The sequence below is a fragment of the Haemaphysalis longicornis genome, unplaced genomic scaffold (assembly GCF_048455015.1).
Source record: "Haemaphysalis longicornis isolate Haplotype H1 unplaced genomic scaffold, Haemaphysalis longicornis Haplotype H1 scaffold_3, whole genome shotgun sequence".
In the NCBI taxonomy this organism is placed as follows: Eukaryota; Metazoa; Arthropoda; class Arachnida; order Ixodida; family Ixodidae; genus Haemaphysalis; species Haemaphysalis longicornis.
Window position 1 is genome coordinate 55,777,857 of NW_027526335.1, and position 24,697 is coordinate 55,802,553.

Genomic DNA, 24,697 nt, shown 5'->3' on the forward strand with positions numbered 1-24,697 from the left:
TCATACCGGACCACTCATTGTTTCCACTGTCAAAGGAAATCTTAGCAGTATCACCTACTTGGCGCACGGCGTATTCTGACCCCATCTGTCGCACTCAGAGTGGCCACACTTTCAACCAGACATCGCCATTCCAATGTTCTCCGAAGGTAAACAACCAGCCCGAAACAGTGCTCAGACGACAGTGAAAATAATTGCCAATAATTGGCTTTATGACATGCACTTTACTGGAATACTAAACACGCAGGTTAATTATAAATAAGATACACTTACCAACAAGTTGACATGGCCTCCTTTAGTACTTACTTCCAATGCCACCACAAAAAAAGCGACGTTCCGTTATACACAAAAGAGTGAAAAATTCGGGTCGGAACATTTCTTTTTATTAAACACGTCTTTGAAAAGTGACTAGCGTTTTCTACTATGTACAACCACGCGACTTAGACCAGGAGTTGCCACATCGCAAGAGGTCGATTATCGCTGCTTTGTCCACACCCGTCTTACATGAAAGGAACAGGCTCGATTTGAGTGGGCAAGAAAACCGCTCGCCCGTGTTCCGAGCACTCGTGCACATGCCTTTCTGTAGCATTATAAGAGCTGCACACTTCATGACTAGTCCATGCAATGTCTGAATGCTAACCTCTATTTAAAACAAAATACGAATATAGCGGGGCGCCTACTTTCCAAAAAAGAAACCTTCCCTCAAGGGATTCAGCACTCGAGATTGCAATAAGTTCTTTGGTGTGCATACAACACAGCAATGGCCTGGTTGAGTGTGACCGCACACATAATGCCCTGCTCACAAAAAAAGAGCAAAAAACAGTGACAACGAGGGAAGCGCAATATCAAACAGCGCTACTAATGACCTTTTCTGAACGGGAAAATGGATGCAAGCAACAATTGTCCAGCGTTGAAACTACCACATCTGTACATGATAAAAAAAACCAAGTAGATGATTGCGTTGTGAATTTCAGGTACTGAGCAATAACACTATGAAATAAAAATACTAAAAACAGATTCCCACAGCAGATGCCATACATGAAGAAAACACGCTGCTTCTCCAAAACCTGCTGACCTTATATGATAAACTGTGCAGGGAACACGAAGAAGAAGCCACGCCTCTAAATAAGCGGCAAAATACCATTGCGAGCACAGTGTATTCCCCGAGAATGCTTTTTTGTGCGTGTGACTAAAATTTGTGCGGCATGCTTGTGAGCGCTATGACGTCGCAATGATGGCGTAAGCCAGATTGGGATTTTTGGAAGAAAAGGTCCGATTCTTAAAACCTCCAACTGGACCTGATGAAATGGATCAAACGCCTTAACATATCGGTTCATCTAAAGTCAATGAAAACTGGAGTGTTCGCAACGATGCTGTGGTAAGCATTCTAGCATTAATGAAAACTAAATGAGGTTGATTAAGCGATAATTCAGTTAGCGCAGGCAGCTATATATTTTTCGTTCGAGTGATAAGACGGTCAAAAAATAGAACACGCAAAATAAAAAAAAAAAGATTGCAAAAAGTTATCAGCCCTATGCTATGCCATGAGGCGTCTAACGTACAGTGTCGTACGATGTGAAACAATCACCCAAAGATATTCCGGAAAGTTGTCATCCCTATGCTGCTCCATGAGGCGTATAAAGTGCAATGCCGTACCATGTGACCGAAATAGGCTTCTTGAGCCAGCATGACAAGGAAGGAGGCACAAATGGGAAGTTCATGCCATAAAATAGGAAGTGTTCGTGTAACCGGAAGTGTGCTTCCGCTCTCCCCTGTATTTTTTAAGCTAATTTAGTGGTGTTACACCATAAAGCACTTTACCTTGAATGTCGGCCACTATCCTGCTAGTAATCCCTTTTCCAGAAGACATGGCTGGGAATTGCGAAGACCGAAATTTCTGTCCTCGAAGGGCTCCAGCTGTAAGTGCTGTTACACGCGTGCCCCCACCGCCCTCCTAGATAACGTGATTACTCTTCCTTTAATGGTACACATCTAGTAGCGGTCAGCAAAATCTTCTCTAAAGCATCGCAGCGTCGACGTTAATCGGGCGTCGTAGAGTTTACCTGTCAACTGAAGATGTTTTAGACATCTCACAAAGTATCGAACGTTCAGTGATTCTCCTGTACAATACCACCAGGAGCATTAATGCAGTAATAATAGAAGTTTTGTGTTTCGACCAAATTACGCAAACAAAATAGCAGCATCTGTAAAGCTCCGTATTCGTTGAGAGTAATAACCTAGATATGTAACGTAAACCATGAGCTGCACCTACGAGCCAGGCTTATACTGACACACACACACAAAAATGTTTTATCAGGTGTCCTTCAGGCAGTTGCAGAACAACGTTAATTTACGCAACTAATTTCATTTTGCTCATCCGGTAATTATTGAGTGCAACAAAAGCATAGCAACATGAACTTGAAGGCGCAAAGTTTTGGATTGCGTTCAATAAATGTAAAATAATGCCGAATTTCCAGCAAAGTGCTGTCACAGCCCTTCATAAAGTTCTTGAATAAAGTCACTATTGCACCTACATAAACAAAACATTTGAAGTTGTGTGCAAGTTCCATCACTCACCACGAATGCTCTATTGCGTGGGAATACCTGACATTCATCCCCAAAGACAACAGGTCGTGTGCTAAAAACTGAAAGGGAGAGCGACGTTGGGTTTTTGTGTACATGCGATGGTCCAAACGGCACGTCTCTTGTGTGCGACTTATAAACACGACATTACTCAATAGACTCTCGTGAACACGCTGCAATCTTTCCAAAACGTACTGAGCAGAAAATCATCAAGAAAACATCACGTACACTCTCCAGGTTCCAAACAACATACACCATCCATGCGCTCGTAGTTCCTGATGGCTGAAGTGCAAAAGTTCAGATTCCTAAACTATACCCGTCCTCCACTTCTCGTTCAGGCTGACAACGTCATCACTGCCTCAGAAGCATTTTGAAGCTGCAGGTCAACGCTTGGCCAGTCACTGTTCATCCTCCGACTCGTGCACATCAACGACAGCGCTGATGTCCGTCGTCTCGGTGGGTGGAGGCAGCGTGTAGTTCTGCAGCTGCAGTTCCAGCAGCTCGTCTTCGCCTGGAAACGGCAAGAAGGGCGGCCAGCCGCCGACCACTTGCTGGCTAAAGAAGGATCCGGGCACTTCGTGGCAGCCGTAGTCGTAGTAGTCCAGCTCAAAGCCGTCCTCGGTGCCGCTTGTGCTGAGCTCGGAGAGCGACGCGGCCAACGTGATGCCTGCGCTCGGCCTAGACCCGGCCGATGTCACGCGGTCGCCCTGTCCGAGCGCCGCTCGCCGGTTGACTCCGCCACGGCCGTTAGCGCCTTCGAGCGACTCGACCGAGTCTCCGGCACCACCGTCGCGGCTGTTGGCCCTCAGTAGCGACTTGAGCGGGCGCGGCCTCAGTGACGGACGCGGAGTGCACGTTTGACTCTGGGGCTGTGGTGACACCGTAGCAACGGGAACCCGCTTTTTGAGCTGAAAAAGGAATGTGCAGGAGTATACATAATGAGAAGATATATATATATATATATATATATATATATATATATATATATATATATATATATATATATATATATATATATGCGCGCTGGCGCTGGCTACCACCCTCAAGCGTCAGATACAGTTGTAGTAAATATAAATACCCCAGAAAGTGAAGGAGGACACAGTCGCCCAGATAGCCGAATTGGTAAGGCATTCGAGATCTAATCGAAAGGCGTGGGTTCGGTCCCCACTCTGGGCGCGTGTTTTTCTTTCTTTCTAATGTAATTAATATAATAATAAAAAAATGCAACGTCAGTAACTGTAAAAAAATATTCTAACCATACCCCTATGCCTTCTTTGGCGTTGTAGACTGCCGGCCTTTCTATCTGTATTTCCTAACGAGCCCCTCATTTTCCAAACCCTATTATCGTGCGAAAGCTTAGCGAGGGCCTCGGTTCTGGCAGCCTTTATGCCAAGGTAGCATAAGAGGGTTTCCCGCCAGTTACCCACTTATGAGAGGCTGTAGACGTTCGTGTCACGCCCCCGGGGGTTGAAAAGAAGGTCCCCTTCTCCCCGTGTAGTCTGAGTGGCGCTGGCTACCACCCTCAAGCGTCAGATACAGTTGTAGTAAATATAAATACCCCAGAAAGTGAAGGAGGACACAGTCGCCCAGATAGCCGAATTGGTAAGGCATTCGAGATCTAATCGAAAGGCGTGGGTTCGGTCCCCACTTTGGGCGCGTGTTTTTCTTTCTTTCTAACGTAATTAATATAATAATAAAAAAATGCAACGTCAGTAACTGTAAAAAAATATTCTAACCATACCCCTATGCCTTCTTTGGCGTTGTAGACTGCCGGCCTTTCTTTCTGTATTTCCTAACGAGCCCCTCATTTTCCAAACCCTATTATCGTGCGAAAGCTTAGCGAGGGCCTCGGTTCTGGCAGCCTTTATGCCAAGGTAGCATAAGAGGGTTTCCCGCCAGTTACCCACTTATGACAGGCTGTAGACGTTCGTGTCACGCCCCCGGGGGTTGAAAAGAAGGTCCCCTTCTCCCCGTGTAGTCTGAGTGGCGCTGGCTACCACCCTCAAGCGTCAGATACCGTTGTAGTAAATATAAATACCCCAGAAAGTGAAGGAGGACACAGTCGCCCAGATAGCCGAATTGGTAAGGCATTCCAGATCTAATCGAAAGGCGTGGGTTCGGTCCCCACTCTGGGCGCGTGTTTTTCTTTCTTTCTAACGTAATTAATATAATAATAAAAAATGCAACGTCAGTAACTGTAAAAAAATATTCTAACCATACCCCTATGCCTTCTTTGGCGTTGTAGACTGCCGGCCTTTCTTTCTGTATTTCCTAACGAGCCCCTCATTTTCCAAACCCTATTATCGTGCGAAAGCTTAGCGAGGGCCTCGGTTCTGGCAGCCTTTATGCCAAGGTAGCATAAGAGGGTTTCCCGCCAGTTACCAACTTATGACAGGCTGTAGACGTTCGTGTCACGCCCCCGGGGGTTGAAAAGAAGGTCCCCTTCTCCCCGTGTAGTCTGAGTGGCGCTGGCTACCACCCTCAAGCGTCAGATACAGTTGTAGTAAATATAAATACCCCAGAAAGTGAAGGAGGACACAGTCGCCCAGATAGCCGAATTGGTAAGGCATTCGAGATCTAATCGAAAGGCGTGGGTTCGGTCCCCACTCTGGGCGCGTGTATTTCTTTCTTTCTAACGTAATTAATATAATAATAAAAAAATGCAACGTCAGTAACTGTAAAAAAATATTCTAACCATACCCCTATGCCTTCTTTGGCGTTGTAGACTGCCGGCCTTTCTTTCTGTATTTCCTAACGAGCCCCTCATTTTCCAAACCCTATTATCGTGCGAAAGCTTAGCGAGGGCCTCGGTTCTGGCAGCCTTTATGCCAAGGTAGCATAAGAGGGTTTCCCGCCAGTTACCCACTTATGACAGGCTGTAGACGTTCGTGTCACGCCCCCGGGGGTTGAAAAGAAGGTCCCCTTCTCCCCGTGTAGTCTGAGTGGCGCTGGCTACCACCCTCAAGCATCAGATACAGTTGTAGTACATATAAATACCCCAGAAAGTGAAGGAGGACACAGTCGCCCAGATAGCCAAGTGAAGGAGGACACAGTCGCCCAGATAGCCGAATTGGTAAGGCATTCGAAATCTAATCGAAAGGCGTGGGTTCGGTCCCCACTCTGGGCGCGTGTTTTTCTTTCTTTCTAACGTAATTAATATAATAATAAAAAAATGCAACGTCAGTAACTGTAAAAAAATATTCTAACCATACCCCTATGCCTTCTTTGGCGTTGTAGACTGCCGGCCTTTCTTTCTGTATATATATATATATATATATATATATATATATATATATATATATATATATATATATATATATATATATATATATATATATATGTGTGTGTGTGTGTGTGTGTGAGAGAGAGAGAGAGAGAGAGGTGAACGATCTTTAATGAAATTGGCGATATCAGCCGAGCTGAGCTGCCTGGCTTGCTACGTCAAATGAATGCGATGACGATGATGATTATAATGATGAAAAGGAACATATGATTTTAACTATTTACAAAGCCTCATCAAGACTTGCGACTTTTAGCTACGCCAATAAGGCTTTTGTAGCTGGAGAGGCACGTTTGGAAGAATTCCAATGACCTAATACGTCCCTCAGTTCTAGACCTACGGAGAGCGGCCGACGCAGAGTCAATGCGAGAGACACTCTTTAAAAATAGACAGGAAGACCCTGTGGTATTAGGATATCGTCTCTGAGGATTGAAAACTGTCATTAAGACGGTGTCTTAGCGTTTACGGCCTGCCTCGAGCTTTTCACTATCCTAACGCAAGCTAGCTTTCCATTTTCAAAAAGTCTATTGACGTTCACACAAAACATGTGTACGCATCAAATGTATTGAAGGGCTGACACGGTACAAGTTTTTAAGGTCTGATCCCAGGTCTCTTTTCTATCCTTCGGTGCACGTGCTCAATGCTCACTCGAAACTTTTAAGATGTTGGCTGTGCGGCTATGGCCGCTGAAACGTTTCTGCGTGCATGACCTACCATAGGTGTAGAGGACACCGAAGCCGTGCAGATGGAACCAACCGACTTGAAGAGGCACGCGTCATGCATGTAGTCCTCGGGGCTTTCGCCCGACCACTTGAGGGCAGCCTTCTCCGCTGGCACTGCCTGCATCTCCTGGGCGTCGTCGTCCTCGCCAGACACCTCCGAGATCGAGGTGAGCGAACTTGCTGCAAGAAGGCGCACCGTGGGCCGCGAGTCGACCCCGCCGTCAGAGCAGAGCGACTCAGAGGCCAGACTGCGAGCCTTTCGCCGGCGCGATCGGCAGCAGCGGCTGCGGTACGCGACCGCCAGCAGGGACACCGTGACAACCACAGCGCAGCCAAGAAAGGCCAGCAGCGCGTGCACGGACGTGTGGAATGGCGCCAGGGCAGAATGGTGCTGGTCTCTGGAAGCCATGCTGGCCACAGTTGAGTCTGGAATCATTGACATCGATTTAATACCGCAGTAATTAGGCATTCGTGGCCGGTTCCATTAACGCCTCATGAAATTATTGTCAACACTCCTTCATATAAACGCGGCGCTTCTTTTTGCCCCTCCAGAGCCTATTCCTCAGTCATTTTTGAAATCTCGGCGGCAGTGCGCCACGCACCACAATCATATTGGGATGGAATTCAAGCGCACGTTCCCGTGCACACAGATCATGCATGTGGCTCCCTCTTTCGTGCGCCCGACGGAGTATGTGTAGGGAACCGTGGCCTCCGCGATCGGCTACCGGCGGCGCGCCGTTGCTCCGGCCGTTCCAATCGCCCGGAGAGAGCGTAATTGCGAAGAGGCTGTTTCGCCGTTTTCCGCCGCACCGCGGCACGCCTAGCCTAAGGTCGTTTTCCCTGGCGCGGGCGGGTGCTGAGGACGAAAACTCGGCCTTCGCACCCTGTGTGCGACGTTTAATAAAAAAGTTACCGCACACCAATGCAGGTGAAAGTAGAAGTAGTTACTGGTGCCATTAGGGTAGGCACGCACACACACGCACGCACGCACACACACGCACGCACGCACACACACGCACGCACGCACGCACGCACAACGGATACCCAGAGCGTTCGAAACAACTTAAAGGCAAAAAAAAGCATATTTTCGCGCAGCGATATCGCGCGAAAATGATGTAGCAGCGAAAAAAGAATTCAGCACGCTGGCATTCACTCTGCCCGAGATGACAGAACCCTTCTCGGCATTCGCCTTCCAAGCAAACCACCACTAAAGCTGCGTGCAAAGACAATCGTGGGTGTTAAACAACGTACGTTAAACAACTTTGTACTTGTAGGATCGAGTCAAAATACATAGACTATATATTCAAGTTTTCTATACCAAAGACGCGACAACAAAGGCTGATTTACAACTCATTGCGCAGGCAGCGTCGGCCAGACGAGCCTCGCCTCAACCTTAGGCTAACGGCGCCGCCTCGCGGCGTGTGTCGGAGTTAGCGAAATTACACCGCTTCCCTTGATTCCGCGCCGAATGGGACGGCCGGAGCAACGGGGCGCCGCCGGCAGCAAATCGCGGAGGCCACGAGGGAACCATGGCCTCCGTGATCAGCTGCCGCGGCATGGCGTTGCTGATTACGGAGGCCATGAGGGAATACCCATAATTGACTTCGGCGCGGCGGCAACGAAGTTGGTCGCTGAGGCCACGTGGGGAATACGTGTAGATTTATGCGGAACGTGGTTTTACGGATTAAAGTCGTCGCCGGTGCACCATAGCCAAGCGACACGCGTTCATTAAGTAGCAGGCCAACCACTGCCACGATGCGCGCTCGCAGGTAACCAGTTCCCCTTATATGCTCTGGTCAGACGCCATGCCACATGGACAGCTGTCCTGCCAGTGAAGGAGATCTGCTGTAGGTACTCGCCGTTCCTTCTCCGGGCGTAGGTGGGGACCGCAGCGCCAACGCTGACGCGACGCGTTCTGACGTGTGAATTGGTGTCCGTGGAGGAGTATGCCTGATGATGCTTAAGATAGACGGGTCCAGCTAAAACAGGCAAATGTGCCAATTCTCTGGCATGCGTCCTGTAGGTCTAACGCAAAAAATCGGCCAATTTTCATTTTAACCTTTCTTTTTCGGTTGTGTACCATTGCTCACTAGTTCACGCCCGGGCAAGTATAACCAACAGTCCTTCACCCGCCGAAGGCACTGTCTGTAACCATACATCAATCATAGAGTGTCGCTGTCAGCTGGGAGTAGAAAATCAAAGCAGGGTGAAGACCTCGCAAGCTTTCTAGTACGTATACGTTGGGCACCGAATGTCAGATATGGCAAGGAATTGAAAGAAATGATGCGGGATAAAACATATGCGTGACAAATTTCTGGTAAGGCTCCTAGCGTTCCCGAGTTGGCTTGCGTCACCGTGAAGTTTTCGCTGTACCTCTGGTCACTATCCCAGCATTCTGTGTCGTATGATGACCTTAAAAAAATCAATACTGTTTTTGCTTCTTAAAACGCAGTGTCTAGAGTGCCGTCCGACGGCACTCTAGATGATCGTTGCAGGCATGGCTAATGTGCCGTCCGACGACATTCAAATATTTAACACTAGGCTAGCACAGGCCAAAGAGTCTGTCGTTGTAGTGTAGAGGATCCGTCTCAGCGTCATGATCCCAAAGTCGGTGGTTCAAGACCGTCTTTTGCCTCGGTGTTTTTTTTTTTAGTTATTTAATTGAAGTGTAATTTTTATACCTTAGGTTGGTTTTGGTGTTCTAAATGATTTCTTTGCGCGCGTTAGGTTATCTTATGTTATGTTTAGGTTAGGTTGCCTAGCTTTATGTTATCTAATGCGGTGTACTGCCAGACGCGGCAGTTTTACCACAAAACGCCGGTGGACGTCGATATAGTGGAGTGCTTATAATACCGTCGGACGGCACTCTAGACACGGCCTTCTTAAAAAGCTTTTGTTGCAATGCCCTACACAGTCCGCGCTGCAACCCACATCGCATTTACGTCACAGGGGTATACACTGTACTCACTGGTTTCCCAGAAGGAGATGCTGAAGCTGGCCACTCCTTCATCCGATGCGTTTATAGCTGCAGTCATGATGGGCACGAAGTCTATGCGGATCGGCCCGGATAGAGAGGTGACTTCGAGCATCTCATTACCGCCTGTTGCTTCTTCGTACGGCGCTGCTGCCAGCAGGACCCCCATCGGAGACGTGCCGTCGCGCACCATAATTTCACCCGCGCTGCCGCCCAGTTGCAGCTCGTTCACCCGCACGGCCACCAGCCCATGGCGCGAGAAGGGTTTCAGCACCCACGACACGGGGCTGTCCACGCACGGCGCCGAGCTGGAGAAGCGCACGGTTGCTCTCCTGATCACCGTCAGGGTGCAGCCACAGATGCAGTACGTGGAGGGCAACGGAGTGGTCACCGTGGTGTTCTCAGCTGACGGCGTGGTATCTGCCGAGGAAAAAAATAAAAAGTTGATCTAAAATTGTTCGGATCGGAACTATGCCACAGAAGAACATGGGCTCCGGGAATGCCAAATCAGTGGTTAATGCACAAAAGACCGTGCGTTTTGGACCAGGGCGAATTTTTCTTCAACTGCAAATTTTCTGAAAAACCTGTTAGCTTTCCTTTGTAGCTGTGCAACTGCATATTAGGTGGATGTCAAATATTATTTTCCCAGAAACTATAGGTTCTTCAAGAAGAAAAAAAATACCATCTCTTCCCCAATAAAATTAAGAGAAGCGCGAAAGCTAAAAGTGCGCTCAACCTTCGCTGAAAGTGCGTCCAATCGATCGTCAAACCAACAAAGACACAAATTGCAAACGAAGAAAGAACCCATGCGACGATTTTTCGCGCACTAAGTAAATGCATGTGCGAACGATGTAAATGCATATACCGATACGTGATTTATGATATAAAGGTATGTCTTCTCTAGAACTGTTCCTTTGTCGCGATTTTGAAGTAACCGTCTTGACACATGTGTCAGAACGGTTACACGCACGCGCCGTGTGTGTAGAGACCTGATCAGAGCTTTTTGGTTGACCAACCAGTCTATGGGGAAACGAATTAGTTTTGTGACGGAACGCCATCGGTTCCATTAAGAAAGATAGCTTTTGCTTTAAAATAAAAATAAAAGGTCCTCATCCCGCCCTGCGAAAGTGGATGTCCAGCGACGCTGTTGTAAGCCACTACAAATACTGATGGTGGAGGGTATGAAGTGTTTCTCGTCGTCTCGGTGGGCTTGTCGCTTGCGCTCGGCTTTTGTGGCGGCAAATGCCGCGTCCTGTCTAGACTGGCGCATGCGCTCGGCGTCTTGGGTCAGAACTGCTCTATTTAGTGACACTAGTCCTGCGTCACCTTTAAACATAGTCTGGAAACAATCTTCACCATGAACGCATATCGAGGGGGGTAGGGGGATCCCATTGTTCACGGGCGCCATCCATATGCGGTTTCGATGCTGGTTATGTTTTTTTTTTACGAATACAGAGCTTTATGCCGTACACCTGATAAGCCTGACGCATACGCTCAGCGTCTTCGACGAGAACTGCTGGGCCCTGCCTGGGCTTTATGGGCGAAGCATCTTAGGTGCTCGGGCTGCCGGCGTCTCCTGTCGTCGTCGTCGTCTCATGTCGTCACAGTAAATCAAGCTGTCAAATGATGGTTAAAAAACAAGTTTATAGTAGATAAAACCGGTTCAAAATAAACTAACATGATTTCGACTAATTTAAAACACAGGAATAATCAGGATTTAATTGCATTAGTAACAGAAATTTGCTCAATTCCGTCTCCTTTGCACAACCGTTTAACTCATATGTGTGTTTATATGTATTCGTACCTTGCTCCATTGTTTAACTTCTTGTTTTTTTAACTATATGTTTTATATATGTTCCTTGTTAATCTTGCCTATGTGTTATATATGTTTCATGTAAACCCTCTACTCCATCCCCCTATTCCTATGTACACTTTCCTCCCCACCCCACCTCCCCTACACCAGCAGGCGTTCCGCTGGCCGCCCCTAGGCGAGACAATTTACGCCCGCTGGTGGACCTTCCTCTCTTCCTAAAGAACAATAAATACTTCCATACATACATACATTTTGTCTCGAAATTGGTTTCAAACGCCAGGTTTTCTCCTTCAAAGCATACCTCTTAGCATGCTCCAGCGTGTGACACGAAGATAATTTACGGCCAGTCTGTCTCTCATTTAATTGCTAAAGTCCGGTACAATGCAAAAGAGGGTGCCACCGCCTCCGCAAGCGCGCGATTGGTCTTCCCACCGGCGCTTCTCCGGCACCCAATCAGCGCGCACCGTATGGCAAGAGAGATACTTACAATCTTTGAATACACTTATACATTGCATGCTTTGCCCCTACCCAGGTTTTACGTTATTGGAGATTGCCCGGGATTTTTTTTTTGTTTGTTTGTTTGCGACACAAAATTTTAAGACCAACTAGAGCTAACAGATTTCGCTGTGAAACAAAAAGGGGGAGGGAGGCGAGGGACAAAAGCTTTCTTCTGTTTCACCTGCTCTTGGTAGGCCGGTTGATGATAAAACGTATTTTTTGAACCGGTGAAGGCTTGCTTGTCGAAGCTCGTCTTTCAGCGTCATATATTCCATGTTCCAGGGTATGCAGTCGGGGGGAGATAAGGATGGTATCGTAGTGCAACTTGCTAGCGGTCCGCTAATAGCCAAATTGCCACTGCAAAGAACACTTGACGCACTATTTGGATATGCAGCGAAGACTCTTGGCGCAGCATGTCAAGCCAGTGACTTACTTTAGTTCGAGAAGACCCTGCTCAACAAGGTAGGGTCTTCTTGCGTTTTGGAGCTCAGCCACAAACAAGACGTCTGGCCCCTCTCCCTACAGGGTTATAAAATGCAGGCGGCTCGACGGCATGGTAGAAGCTGCGCAACACGTGGATGGTCTTTGCGCTGCTATTAAGTGCGGAGCACTTTGGGGCCCAGCTTATCGCCTTAGCTCGTCCAGGGTCACGGTATCTAGCCACGTGGTCAAGCGGTGTCACACAATTAAACAGATGCTTTGAAAAGATAACCACTTCCACTCGTCAGGATCGAAACTGGGTCCCTCTCGTTACGAAAGCGATTTCAATCCCACTGCGTCACACAGGCACACGTTACTCATATGCAAAGTGTTGGACATAAACTTTGAGCCGCACCGTTACCACGAAGGCTGCCCTGTCACTCACGGTTTCACTCATGGAGCACACTGAAGAGGGCGCGGCGAATTACGGTTCCTCGCAAGGAAATACCTGCTCGCCGGCGGCGGCGTTGGCGGTACTGCTTTGTCGTTTGCTTTAGCGACGGTTGTTTTGGACATGTTTTGGTGCAGCTTCGCTTACATTGCGCGCTGCCTTCACACGGCTTGATTAACTTGTTCGACAGCACCTCCAGGGTAACCCGCACCCGACGGAATTAAGTGGTCGTACGGCAAACTTACGTTAAGGTTTGTTTTGCAGGGCGGGAAAAGAAAATGTACAAACCCCATACAGCCATCTGGCCGCTAGAGCTAGAGAAACGATACCTTTTGCGCACTGCATGCCACGAATGAGACTCCGTTTTCTAAATTGGTGAATGCCAATTCGGTTGTGTTTTAAGAGGTATTACAAAAGGCGAAAGTAGCAACTGGTTCTGATAAATAGCGATTATAGAAGTTACCTAAGCTTCCTCGCAATTCTCAAACTTCCTAAAGTAACTAGTTTAAATCGGTATAAATGGGAATCACTAAGCTCACATGCCGAATCGTTTCGGTGTCTGAGCTTGTGTCGTGCGGTGGTGTAGCCCCAAGCTAGCACATAAGGATGGCTACGTTGTGCTGTCTCAACCTTCGAAAGAAGCTCATCTCCGTTTTCTTTCTGCGGACTCACGACCGGGCTACAGCGGTGGCGTCCGCCGCTCTAGCCCGGCCGTGGCCGACGCTGCTGCTGCGTTCGAGACGCCGCCCCCGCGAATTCCACGTAACGGCTGGCAGAATGTGTGGTTTCACTTTTTGTAGAGCCACGTGTGTGGATTCAAGTGACGTCGCATGGGCAATTTTTGTGGCTGTCGTTTGAAGCTTCGCTTTTCAACCACCGTCACAGCGTGGATTGGAGCCTTTTTTTCCCCAAAGAATCCTCCTGCTTTTCGCTAAAGAATGGAGCTCAAACCCATTTCATTTGCCCAGTTACATACCGCAACACTGAGCCGACATAGGGTGAAATATATTAGCCAAGAGATTCAGGAGTTAAACATAATGGAAAGTAATGTGTACTGTTAGCCATTCCCGTCTGTTGGAAAAGAAATAGCTTCTAGTTCATGCGAAAAAGATCAGAGATAGGGGCGGCGGTGTCGCACCAGCTTACCTGGACATGGAGTCAGCGAACAGGCCTTGGTGTCGTAAGCGCTGCCGTAGCAGACGCCGTCAGGACGGCCACACAACCGGTAGCGCATCTGGGTGCCTTGGCCGCACGAGCCAGTGCACGGACCCCACTCGGTCCAGTTTCCCCAAGACGACGCCGACGAGCCTTAACAGGTGAAAAAAACGGGACGACAAGACTAAAATTTCTAACATGGTTTTGTTCAGCTCACTGGCCACGGCGTACATGGCCCCATATGCAGGAGCCCCATATACATGTACTCGACGAGGGAGGGTTTAGTCTAGATACATGGGTTTTTTACAGCGAAGTTGTATGCCTTTACCCCCAATGGTTTCATCGCCGTGGGCAAAAACGATCTCTGCGGGCAAAAACGCCAAGGCCTGGGACACCGAGCGCATGCGTCTGGCTAATCAGGCATACAGCATATAGCTCAGAATTCGTTTAAGGAAACCACAGAACGAGCACCGAATTTATGAATCATAAGGTGACTGTGAACAATGGGACCCCCCACCACGTGTTTCTGGATTATCTTTGAAGGCTAGGCAGGACTAGTGTCACTAAATAGAGCAGTTCTTTCCCAAGACGCCGAAAGCATGCGTCAGGCAAGCCAGGATCCAGCATTTGCCGCCACAGAAGGAGAGCGTAGTGACAGTAGATAAGGTATTAGAGTACCGCCACTGAGGCACGCAAGTCAGCAACGGCGGCCATTTTGGCGTTTATCAGTGTTGCGAGACAGCCGCATTGACGGCCTCGCAGTCACCTTTGACCGGGTCTCTTGTTAACAACACTACCGACGATGCAGCAAAATGGAATCTTTGGACACACTTCGGCTGCTGAAATGCTGTTACACGCGTTATCTTTGATTCACAATAGGAATGACGTCGGTCGCGCGCAGCCGCAGAGGAGGAAGGACAAGCTATAGGCCTACCAGAGCTGACCAACTACAACGCATAAGCAACAAAACGGCGGCGCCCATGAACTGTCGCAGTGTAAACAAATATCACGTAATGCGATCTGACCAATTATCATGGCGGCGGCACGGAACAATAGGAGAAAAGATTGCCGATACTCAGTACCCTTATCTAGTGGCACTACCCGAGCGCAAGTGACCAGCCCGCCGAGACGACGAGAAACATTTCATACCCTCCTCCATCACCATGTGTAGTGGTTACAACAGCTTTGCTGGACATCCACTTTCGCAGGGCGGGATGGCGACCTTTTTTTTTTTTTTTTCTAGTACTGATCTCTACCATGTATAAGCGGACGGGTTAATTCGAAAAGCCGACAAGCGAGTCGGGTTGACCCGCTCGTCGGGCTGAGTCGGCGGGACGTAAGGCCTCCAGTGCGCACCTGTTTGCCTCTGGCCTCGATTATTCGTAAGGAATTCATATAGGTTCGGAAGGGTCGATGTAAGTTGAATCCGTCAGTCTACATAACCCTCCCTCCACGAGCAATGTATGGAGGGCTCATGTAAAATCGGAGAGCACCGAGGAACGGAGCAACGGACAAACCCATGGACCACTTCAGAAAAAACTTCACCACCCAAGTCACTTTGTATGTATACCACACAAACATTTGCAGTGTATTTTTGTTACCGCCACGATTGACGAAAATAACTGCATTGTTCTTTCCAGAACTGCAAGACTCGGGCGCCGAACGTGTTGAATCAGCAACAACATGCTCAGTTTCAAACTTAAAATCTTAACTTAATCTCAACAAACTTACAAAAACCTAAAACTTAAACTCAAATTATAATGCAGGAGCCAGTGCCTTGGAAAGAGCAGTTCATTCGGATTGAAAAGGCCCTGAACACAAGACGGAGCCACAACGTCATGTCATTCCAATTGCCCCGAATTCAAGCTCAATTTTTTTGCGTTGAAGGCACCTGAGTATACAAGGTCTCGTTGATCCTTCGAATTCACCTAAGGCCTGGTAAAAGATGAGCGGGAATATTTGATAGATGGTGCTAGTTGAAGTTGAATGCGCTTCAGTACAATGGAATAGTGATCTTCCTCCGAATATGAAAAACTGGAAATCATTAGACATATGATGATGAAAATATTTTTCTGGGTCGAGTTTGAAAGGCCTGCTGGGAGAGTTTTAATGACCACTGACGACATTAGCCGCACTAACGATCGCGACAGGGCTTGCAACTTCAGTTGGTTTCGAACACAATCCTGGCAAAGCGACCGGCCCTCTGTGACTCTCTTGGTTAGGTTGCATTGACACTATCTGCTTGAAATTACTTTATTTTAGTGGAAAGTTATGCGATAACTCGGGAGGCTGAAAATCTTACTCTCTCCGATAATTTTTTCTCTTTAAGCACAATGTTACACTCTGCGGATTAGCAGCGTTCACTGCTATACCCGCGCTTTGATGCATAGCAATTGGCGTTGCTCTGCACGTTGCTTGGGTCATTTTTAGGGCTACCTATAGCGTTAAGCGAAACAAGATCGATGGCGCTAACCGCAGAGGTGTAATTGACCAAGACCAACGCTCACCCCCGGATTTTCCGCTGCGAAATTCGGTCTCCAAGTCAGTGCAGGACGAAGACTTCCTGTTACACGTAGTGCCGTCTAGTGGATAGGTTTTGACAGCGCTGCAATGTTCTTGACCAACTGCTAAAGCGAGGTTGCTTGTTCGGCGCCTGTGGCCTCATGTAACGTCGCGGCTTTTAACTTTTACTCACCCAGTTTAAACTCCACCATGTTCAAACTCATTTTCATTTCCACGATCTTTTATTGGGAAAATCTCCCCTAGATCAATTCTACGCATTCCTTCCCGAAATAATGGTGGTTTGGGGTCTTTTTAAGTGCGAATGCACTTCTTAAGCGACCCTGAACCTGCGTCCACCGGCGATGTCCGCGCACGTGGAGATGGGCGCGCGCAGCCTGGCCGCTGACATGGCACATACCCACGTGGGGGATTGGCCAAGAATCGGGCGTGAGAAGGGCTAATGCACCTGCTTAAAGGAGTACTGACACGAAATTTCAAAGCTGAGATCCGCTCTAGCAATCAAGTACAACGACAACACAAATAGGTGTCTGTGAATAAATGCATCTTTCTTTATTTGTAGTTGTGTGTGTGTGTGTGTGATCTCTCTTTCGCGAACATTACCGAACCGCGCAAATTCAACTCGTGCATTCGCACTTTCACATTCTTCCCCTCGGGGAAAGGCGGGGAATTTTTTTTCAGGTAAGCTTACGTGCGGTGAGGAGCCTAACAGTCCGCATCTGTCCGGAAGTGTCCGTTCTGCACTGACACGGGAACGGAATGCCGGTTTTCCATTGCATCCGAGTCCCACGCAGTGTTACATACTGTTACGATTCAGCGCGCCGCTACCCTGAGCGAGCGTGCTACAAGTTTGGTGTAGTGCGGGAAAACTTCGTGTGCTTGGCGGCAAAGCCCGCCTTCCTCAAACATGTTTCGACAAGTCGGAGTGCGTCCGCCACGCGTGCCCATGCTGGCCGGGAATCACGCCCACGGCACTTGCAAACTTAACTGTTCTACGGGGTAACGTGTTGAGACTTGAATTTGCGAGCGGACGCTGCCTGTAGAGATCTCTCCCCGATCTTTCAGACTCAACGTACGCCGGCCATCACGAGACCGGGAAAGTGTTCTTGTGTGTCTGTACTTTGTCTGGGCCGTGTGCAAAGGCAGTGGAGCCATTGACGCTTCTGTATATCAATTCCGGCTGTCCGTAAAAGCGAGTCGCTCTGCCCGAGACCTGCTGTTAAGCTCTCCCGTCGCTGTGCATCTTTCGTCATACAGTAAACGAGTCAAGTTTTGCTCTTGGCTCTTTGTCGTCAACACCAAGACTGCTCGCCTGCTCGTCGCTCGTGCACCACGCTACCACTACATGACAGAGGAGACGGAGCTTGGTACGGCAATCAGCCATCGCCGATGTAACAATAACAGAGTAGCACGTACCCTACTCAACTACCGGTGGGTGCGACAAGCTCACCAAAGACCTACACCGCTCTGTTCGGTAATACGTATACTATGCCGCTTTGGAGGCTCCATCGTCGACGTCCGCAATCTCGGCAGTAGTGAAGGGTGGTCTTCCACGCCAGTTCGCCGCAGACATCCCGCAGCAAAGCTCAAAAATATGACTAGCAGCGCAAATCTTTAAGGAGCGCTCAGCGGCGTTCAGTTGGACATTAAAGCTTTCCCATTTGCAACTCGTGACCCCGTGAGACTCCATACCTTGTTGTTTGAACTCAGTCGACATAAATTACACAAAACAAATTATTCTTCGGACTTGTAAGGCTAATACGAGCTCATAAAAAGCTTCAGTACCCCAATTCGACTGTCGTGTAACAGCAGGGGCGCTCTGTCCGAGTGGGTATCTTCGCCGCTTCGGGAAAAGTGGGGCTTAGGTTTAGTTCCAAACTAACCAGTTTGATTTTTCCAGCTATGAAACAACTTTCCAAACATGCAGGCAAAATGGGTTAGGTTCGGTCGAAGGCTTTTTTACGCTGAGAAATGTCGCCGGTGCGGTCCAAGCTCACCCGTATCGAGGGACCAGGGCCGGCACTGCCTGAGCAGCTCGAAGACGGCCCCGTTGCGGGCAACGCTGACGTACGCGAAGCAGAAGTCGCTGTACGCCTCGAGGAACAGGTGGCAGCCCAGGGTGAGGGCGTGCTTGCCTCTCGGAAGGCGCCGCTCGAACAGGTAGCGCCACGGGGAAGAGGAGTGCGACGGCAGCCGACCAGCTCCACGTGGAAGGCCGTACACGCGCACTTTGTCGCGGTCCCTGCATGAAGTCAGGAGCGTGAAAAGAAAAACGTTCGGTACCATTCCCCTTTGCGAATGGGGATGAACAGCGGAACTGTTTGTGTATTAACAGTGCCACAGACTCCCGCTCGAACTGCGCCGTCGCGCCAGCGCCCAGTGGGTTTATAGCCAGGCCGACGTTTTCTGCCTCGCAATATTCTGGCGGGCATCGTGCCGGGCATCGCGACGGGCATCGCGCTTACTCTTGGCGTCCGCGGCCGGATCATCCTCGGTGGACTCCTCCCGAGTTGGCGCCCATCCCAAGCAACCACGGACGTCCGTGGGACGTCCGAAAAACAGCCGAACGTCCAATGCCAAGTTAGGACGACCACTGTAGGTCCACTGTAGGCCATGTTCGGATGTACATTTGCGTACGTATACAGTGGACATCCAGCAACGGATATACAAACGATATACATTTTCGCATGTCCGAAGGACATCCGCCAGTGGACGTACAAAGTTACCACGAAGCATCAAATAATGGCGGCATCAACTGAACATCACAGTTCATTTTCTTACAACGTTTTGCTTGAAGTCGGCTTTACTTGTAAACACAACAGCATTACTCGGAAGGCATTTCCCAACGGCAATATACGCCATTTTATATCAAAATATGAAGAGCCGGAGAAGAGCAGGTGGCCGATGTGAGTAGGAGGGGAACCGGTTTTTCTAGTACAGTCGACTCCCGTTAATACGAAGTCCACGGAGACCGAAAAAAACTTCGAATTAGCCGAACTTCAAATTAAACAAAAAGCACGAAACCACATTGTTATTAGTCCGCAACACGTCTCCCTCCTTGATTTCGTACAGAATCTCGACTTCCGTCACCAAGTCAAGCGTAAGACACGGGTTGTCACGACATAGTTGAGACTTATCGCTAAAATAGAAGCCTGTTCAGCGACCACCACACAAACTGCTCACCGGGCGCTTTGCGCAACAATTTTTTTAGGCCCACCTCAAAAGAAAGAGAATGCGTACGCTGGCGCGAGTTTCAACTCGGCTGCCGCTTTATCAACTGTGGGCTGCCTCAGTTGCGATGGCGCTGACATCAGAACAGAGCATGGCGCTGTTTTTGCGCTTGGAAATTTTGAATTTTATAGAGAAACGATGGTGATATCGATGCTTTTTATTCGAAAGAACTTCCTATTATCCGATATAATGAGTTGTAGCTCCGAATTATAGAGCAATTTCTGCCCTTGAATTGCATGTAAAATTGGTGGGACCAGCACATCAATTCTAATTAACCGAAAATTCCAATTCGGTGACCTCGAATTATTGCGAGTTGACTGTACTATACGGACGAAAAAAAAAAAAAAAAAACATCCAGGGGATTCGCCTATAACAGCTCCGCTGTAAAAAAAAATGGCAGTCTGGGATCATGTTTGTAGACGAGTTTAGCGCACATGATTCATACAACCCGCACCCTCCACCAAACCACCCCTTGAACAGTGAAAGACCACGCCCACGACAGAGTCCCCACGTCGTCGCCGAATCAACAGCAAACCCTGGTGACTAGAGCCCTGGCCGCAGCGCGGAGTCACGGCCCCTTGGAGAAACAAGGCTCATCACACTCCCATTCACCTTATGAAGCTATGATCAACAAATAGCACGCGATGATTTATACGCCCACCGACGACACAAAGCCGCCTCGCGAACTTTATTCGATACCGAAACGCTTTCGCTTCAAAAAATTAGGCGAGTTCAGATCAAGGCGTGACTGCCTTTCTGTGCCACGACCAAGAGTAGCATGGTAAAGTGTCTCCCCGATATTCCTTTGCCCGTGTGTCATTAACCTACAACAAGCCCCTGTTCATGTGTAAGTTACTAACATGTGCCTGTCTGTGCGTTCGTTACCGACATGTTACAGTCCTTATATAACTAACCGTCCCTGTTCTATATAGCATCCGTACACATGTTGCCTTCCGTTCGTTTGTAAGTTACATTTCTCTGACCGTATACCAGCATTACGCCAAATACGGTGGAAGGCTAATGATGGACAAATAGCCGTATTATTTATCCTATTGTAGTTGTTTCCGGAAACAAGCGATATCGGATCGGATATCGGGAACATGCGAAATCGAACCAAGTGACATTCGTATAACTGCTTCGGGATGAACCCGGCTCGCTACACTGCGCTCTTCGCCGAAAGTCTGCTTTTCCATGGCCCGAGTCATTGTTTATAAGCACTTTCTCGATTTGTGAACAATTAGACGCTCAGTTTTTTTTTATTGGTGCACTAGCAGTACCAGTTTCATTTAGCAAAATCCCAGCGGCGTCGATCGTGCGTACAAAGCCCGAAAGAAGGGGCAGGATGTCAGAGCTGTGAGGATGCGGGAGGGAGCGGAGGGGTAGTGGAGTGCGTGGAGGGATGGTGGGTGAAGAGAATCCAATTCGTCAACACATATCTGTCAGGCAGCCTAAATCGCGCACTGTAGCGCGAGTGCCACCGCAGCAATCGAAACGATGGGCCGTAATGTATCCTCATTGAACTTTCAAAGTGTGCTAACTTGCTGCTTCTTAGTCAATGCTGTGAACATTCACGAAGCCCATTACGTCATTTGCTATCTCTAACTTTCATAATATAATGTTTTAGCATAACGGGTAGCGTATTCTATGGTAGCGGCGGGAACAACCAGGACCCGGTACCCGCATCAGGGCGCGGGGGGGCCGCCGTCCTATGGAGGAACGAACGCACGCATGCACAGTCTGGTCCCGGTACCCATCGCCGTTAGCGTACCGTACGCTACCCGAAATGCTAAAGCACTCTAGCGTCTCGCTGTTGTTTACCGAGCCACTACTACCGCAGCTGTCTGGTTACCTCAGTGAGCTAAAGCCTCGCTAGGCACATCAGCACGGCCCGTCGCAAAAGCACTGCTGTGGAAACGCGTACTTGCTGCAGGTGGTGGGGTACCGGTAGAGGACGTTTATGCCGTCGTGGCAGCTGGAGATGGCAGCCTGCGCCACGTTGAGCATGTACCGAGAGCTCCACACGACCCGCACCGGCACGCTCTCGGACACCAGCGGCAGCTCCGGGCCGTCGGCGCACGCCAGGCGAACCTGCAGAAAGCAGCAAAGACGTCACGTCATGTCCTGGCGCGCAGCTCGGCAGGGAGAATGACGGTGGTTGAAAACTGGGGCTGTTTACAGGAACTTTTCATGAGGCTCAACGCTATAGCTTCTACATGTTGATTTGCAGGGGTATACGGAATGACGAATGGGCAACAGATGGCCATTCGTCAACTTTAGACTAATAAGTAAGTATACGAGGCTGCACGACATATGCACCCCACCTTCTACGATTCCCTATGAAGACACTGCGGTGTCCGCGCCATACTTTTACCACATTGTACGGGAGTGTCAAAATAACCCCGGCATCGACCCTGTCCCAAACCCCTTGCGGGAGCAAAGGGATAGAGAACTCTCTAGCTCTTGCCCCAGCTGACAGTTGCAGCTGATCGAACGGGCAAAGACGGCGGCTTGCTCCAATGGCGCCCTGGACTGAGGGCTCCACCCGCAGGACTTTTCTCATGTCAATAAAGTTTCACTCACTTATTCGCTCACCCACGCGCCTAATCCGATGAACCTACACCTCGAAGATTTACATTTTATCATGACCGAGAAGGCCGGGAAAACGTTTGTACTGCCGCACTGCAGCTCAATGTACTTCTGCCATATCTATAGCTGCACGCACACGCACGCACTCACATGGACACGCGTAGACGAACACGCACATACGCGTGCACACACAAATTATCTACGCCTCGTCTGACTGCGACATGCACCGCATTGGAGAAGCACAAATATAGATGAACCCGGCCACTCTCTCTCCTTTCACTCCTAGCTCCTCTCCTACATGGTTTTTTCACGCATGCTTACCGAGTTGCAAAGGGATAGTTTTCTGCGTTCTCAAGACCACTTTTGCCTAATCATATAAAGCTTCGCTTTAAAAATGTGTCTACCGAAACTTCGCACATGTACATTGTTGTGTTGCCCGACGCGAACTCACGTTCAACCGCGACTTTTTGTTTGCTATGCTGTGTCTAATAACTTGCGTTTTGCGACGATAGTAGCGACGAAATCCCCTACGACGAGGATTATCTACAGCACGAATGGATAACACCAAGGGCCAGTTTTCTAAAAAAAGGGGCGTCGTTTCGAAAGGACAGGGTAGCGCCATGCAAAAACATGTGTTCTGGGGTTGGGGCACCACTTTGAGCTGTTTCAGGACGTTAGAATCCCTGCAGAAAAGCGCTGTCACAAGGGCGCAAAGCGACACCCACAGCGCCCCTCGTTTCGCCTGCCGCTTAATTTGCGCCTTTGCCACAGTGCTTTTCTGCAGGGACTCTCACGCCCCGAAACAGCTCAAAGCGGCGCCCCTACCCCAGAACACATGCATTTGCACGACCCTACCCCGTCATTTCGAAACGACGGCCTCTCGTTTTAGAGAATTGGTCCCCAGATGCAGTGCACAACGTCGGTCCCAGGTATACCTGGTAGTATCCGGCCCTGTCGAAGGCCTGGCAGTCGAGCGTGACGTCGTGCGTGCGCAGCTGGGCCCAGCTGCCCAGGGGCTTCTGGTCGACCACGGCGTCCTGGAACCAGGACTGTGGCTCCCTGTGCGTGCCGCGGTACACCAGCGACACCACGAAGCCGTAGTCGTCCTGGTGCAGCGGCGCGCAGCGCAGGCCCGGCAGCTCGAAGGTCACCACCACGTCCGAGCCGTAGGTCTCCAGGATGAGCGGCACGTGCGTCACCACTTCGGGCCACCGGACAAAGGTGTCGCGCGTCGAACGGGCAAGGACTGTCTCCTGCACCGCCACCCCGGGGGAAGAACCGTCAAGATTAAAAATATGTACATGCGAGAGAGCAGGGTGGCGAAATGCTTACACGAAACACTGTTTGTCTCGTTAAGCAGTTCACCTGCTTACTTTTGCACTAAGGAAATATTTGTTTCATTCCAGCTATTCACAGCAGAGGACGTGCGGATTTATTCGCATAAAGCATGTTTTTCATTATAAGTCTGTAGGAGGGTAAATGTCTTTAACCTCTAACTTTTTTTAAGAAAAAGAAAAGAGTACACGCAAAATTCAATACCAATATCTTTCAGTGCAAAATAAAAAAATCGCGCCAATCCACCCCGTGAATGTGGTTGCAAAGCAAAGCTGTAAACGGCACCCATAACGATTACCCATGCGACGTCACTTAAATTCACTCACATCGCTCTACAAATAGTAAAACCAGAGAGAAGCGAAATGCACTTAACCACACCATTTATTATTTCAAAGAGATATTCTTGGTAAGGTTAAATCAATGCATGATGCATGAACGGTGTTTGGTTGAGTTGTATTGGTGTAGCACAAGAGTGGAAACTTCTTTTATAAAATTAAAGTAAGCTCTAACCCGGTGTTAGACGATCTGACTTCTCCGTCTCGGCGCCGCGGACGGAGGCGACGAGATTTGTGGCAGAGAAGGCGGAGGAAGAAATACTTCTGTTCAGATTTCTGAACGTCCCAGAGTGCAGCCCTGGGGAGTGGCTCCTTCTTCTGTGGGGCCCATATGCAGTCCGCGCGACCTGTGTTCTGTCCACCCGTGAAGCTGGATAGGTAGAGGGCCTGGACAGCAGCATTTCCCATTGCTCTTGTTGGGTAGTTGACAGAAAGAGAGGAGGGTGCTCAGGGCGAAAGTCGCACACCCCAATTACGGGTCGGAATGTTCCTACTTCTGAGCAAAATTTACATTCAGCGTCGTAGCGATTCGGATACATTAAAGGAAGATCCGTAGGCGTTGGGAAGGAGCCCGGATTGTATGAGCCGTAGGGTAGTTTGTTTCCTCTGGAAAGGTCAGGGTAAGGCGAAGCTACGGTCTGTCTCAGAAGGCGATAATGCTGGGTTATCTCCCTGAACGTGACCAGCGGGTGACTGTCCTCGTGCAGCTCCATAGCACGGGAGGTAAAAGCGCAGGCTTGTTGGGTGGGCGTATTTGCTTCCCTCCATTGAAGCGTGAGGGTGTGTCCAGATGAGCT

General features: G+C 49.1%; 1 protein-coding gene across 1 annotated transcript in view; it reads right to left on the bottom strand.

The window, feature by feature from the left end:
- Window positions 1–344: 344 nt before the first annotated feature.
- Gogo (thrombospondin-1 like protein golden goal) overlaps window positions 345–24,697 on the bottom strand; it is a 99,499-nt gene continuing 75,146 nt past the window's right edge. The window contains exons 4-10 of the mRNA XM_077703183.1: window positions 23,166–23,483; window positions 21,566–21,732; window positions 18,411–18,655; window positions 13,885–14,046; window positions 9,551–9,976; window positions 6,575–7,008; window positions 345–3,488 (exon numbers count right to left, since the gene is read on the bottom strand). Of these exons, the coding sequence (XP_077559309.1) occupies window positions 2,979–3,488; window positions 6,575–7,008; window positions 9,551–9,976; window positions 13,885–14,046; window positions 18,411–18,655; window positions 21,566–21,732; window positions 23,166–23,483 (2,262 nt within the window). The 3' untranslated portion in view covers window positions 345–2,978. The remainder of the gene's footprint in view (window positions 3,489–6,574; window positions 7,009–9,550; window positions 9,977–13,884; window positions 14,047–18,410; window positions 18,656–21,565; window positions 21,733–23,165; window positions 23,484–24,697) is intronic.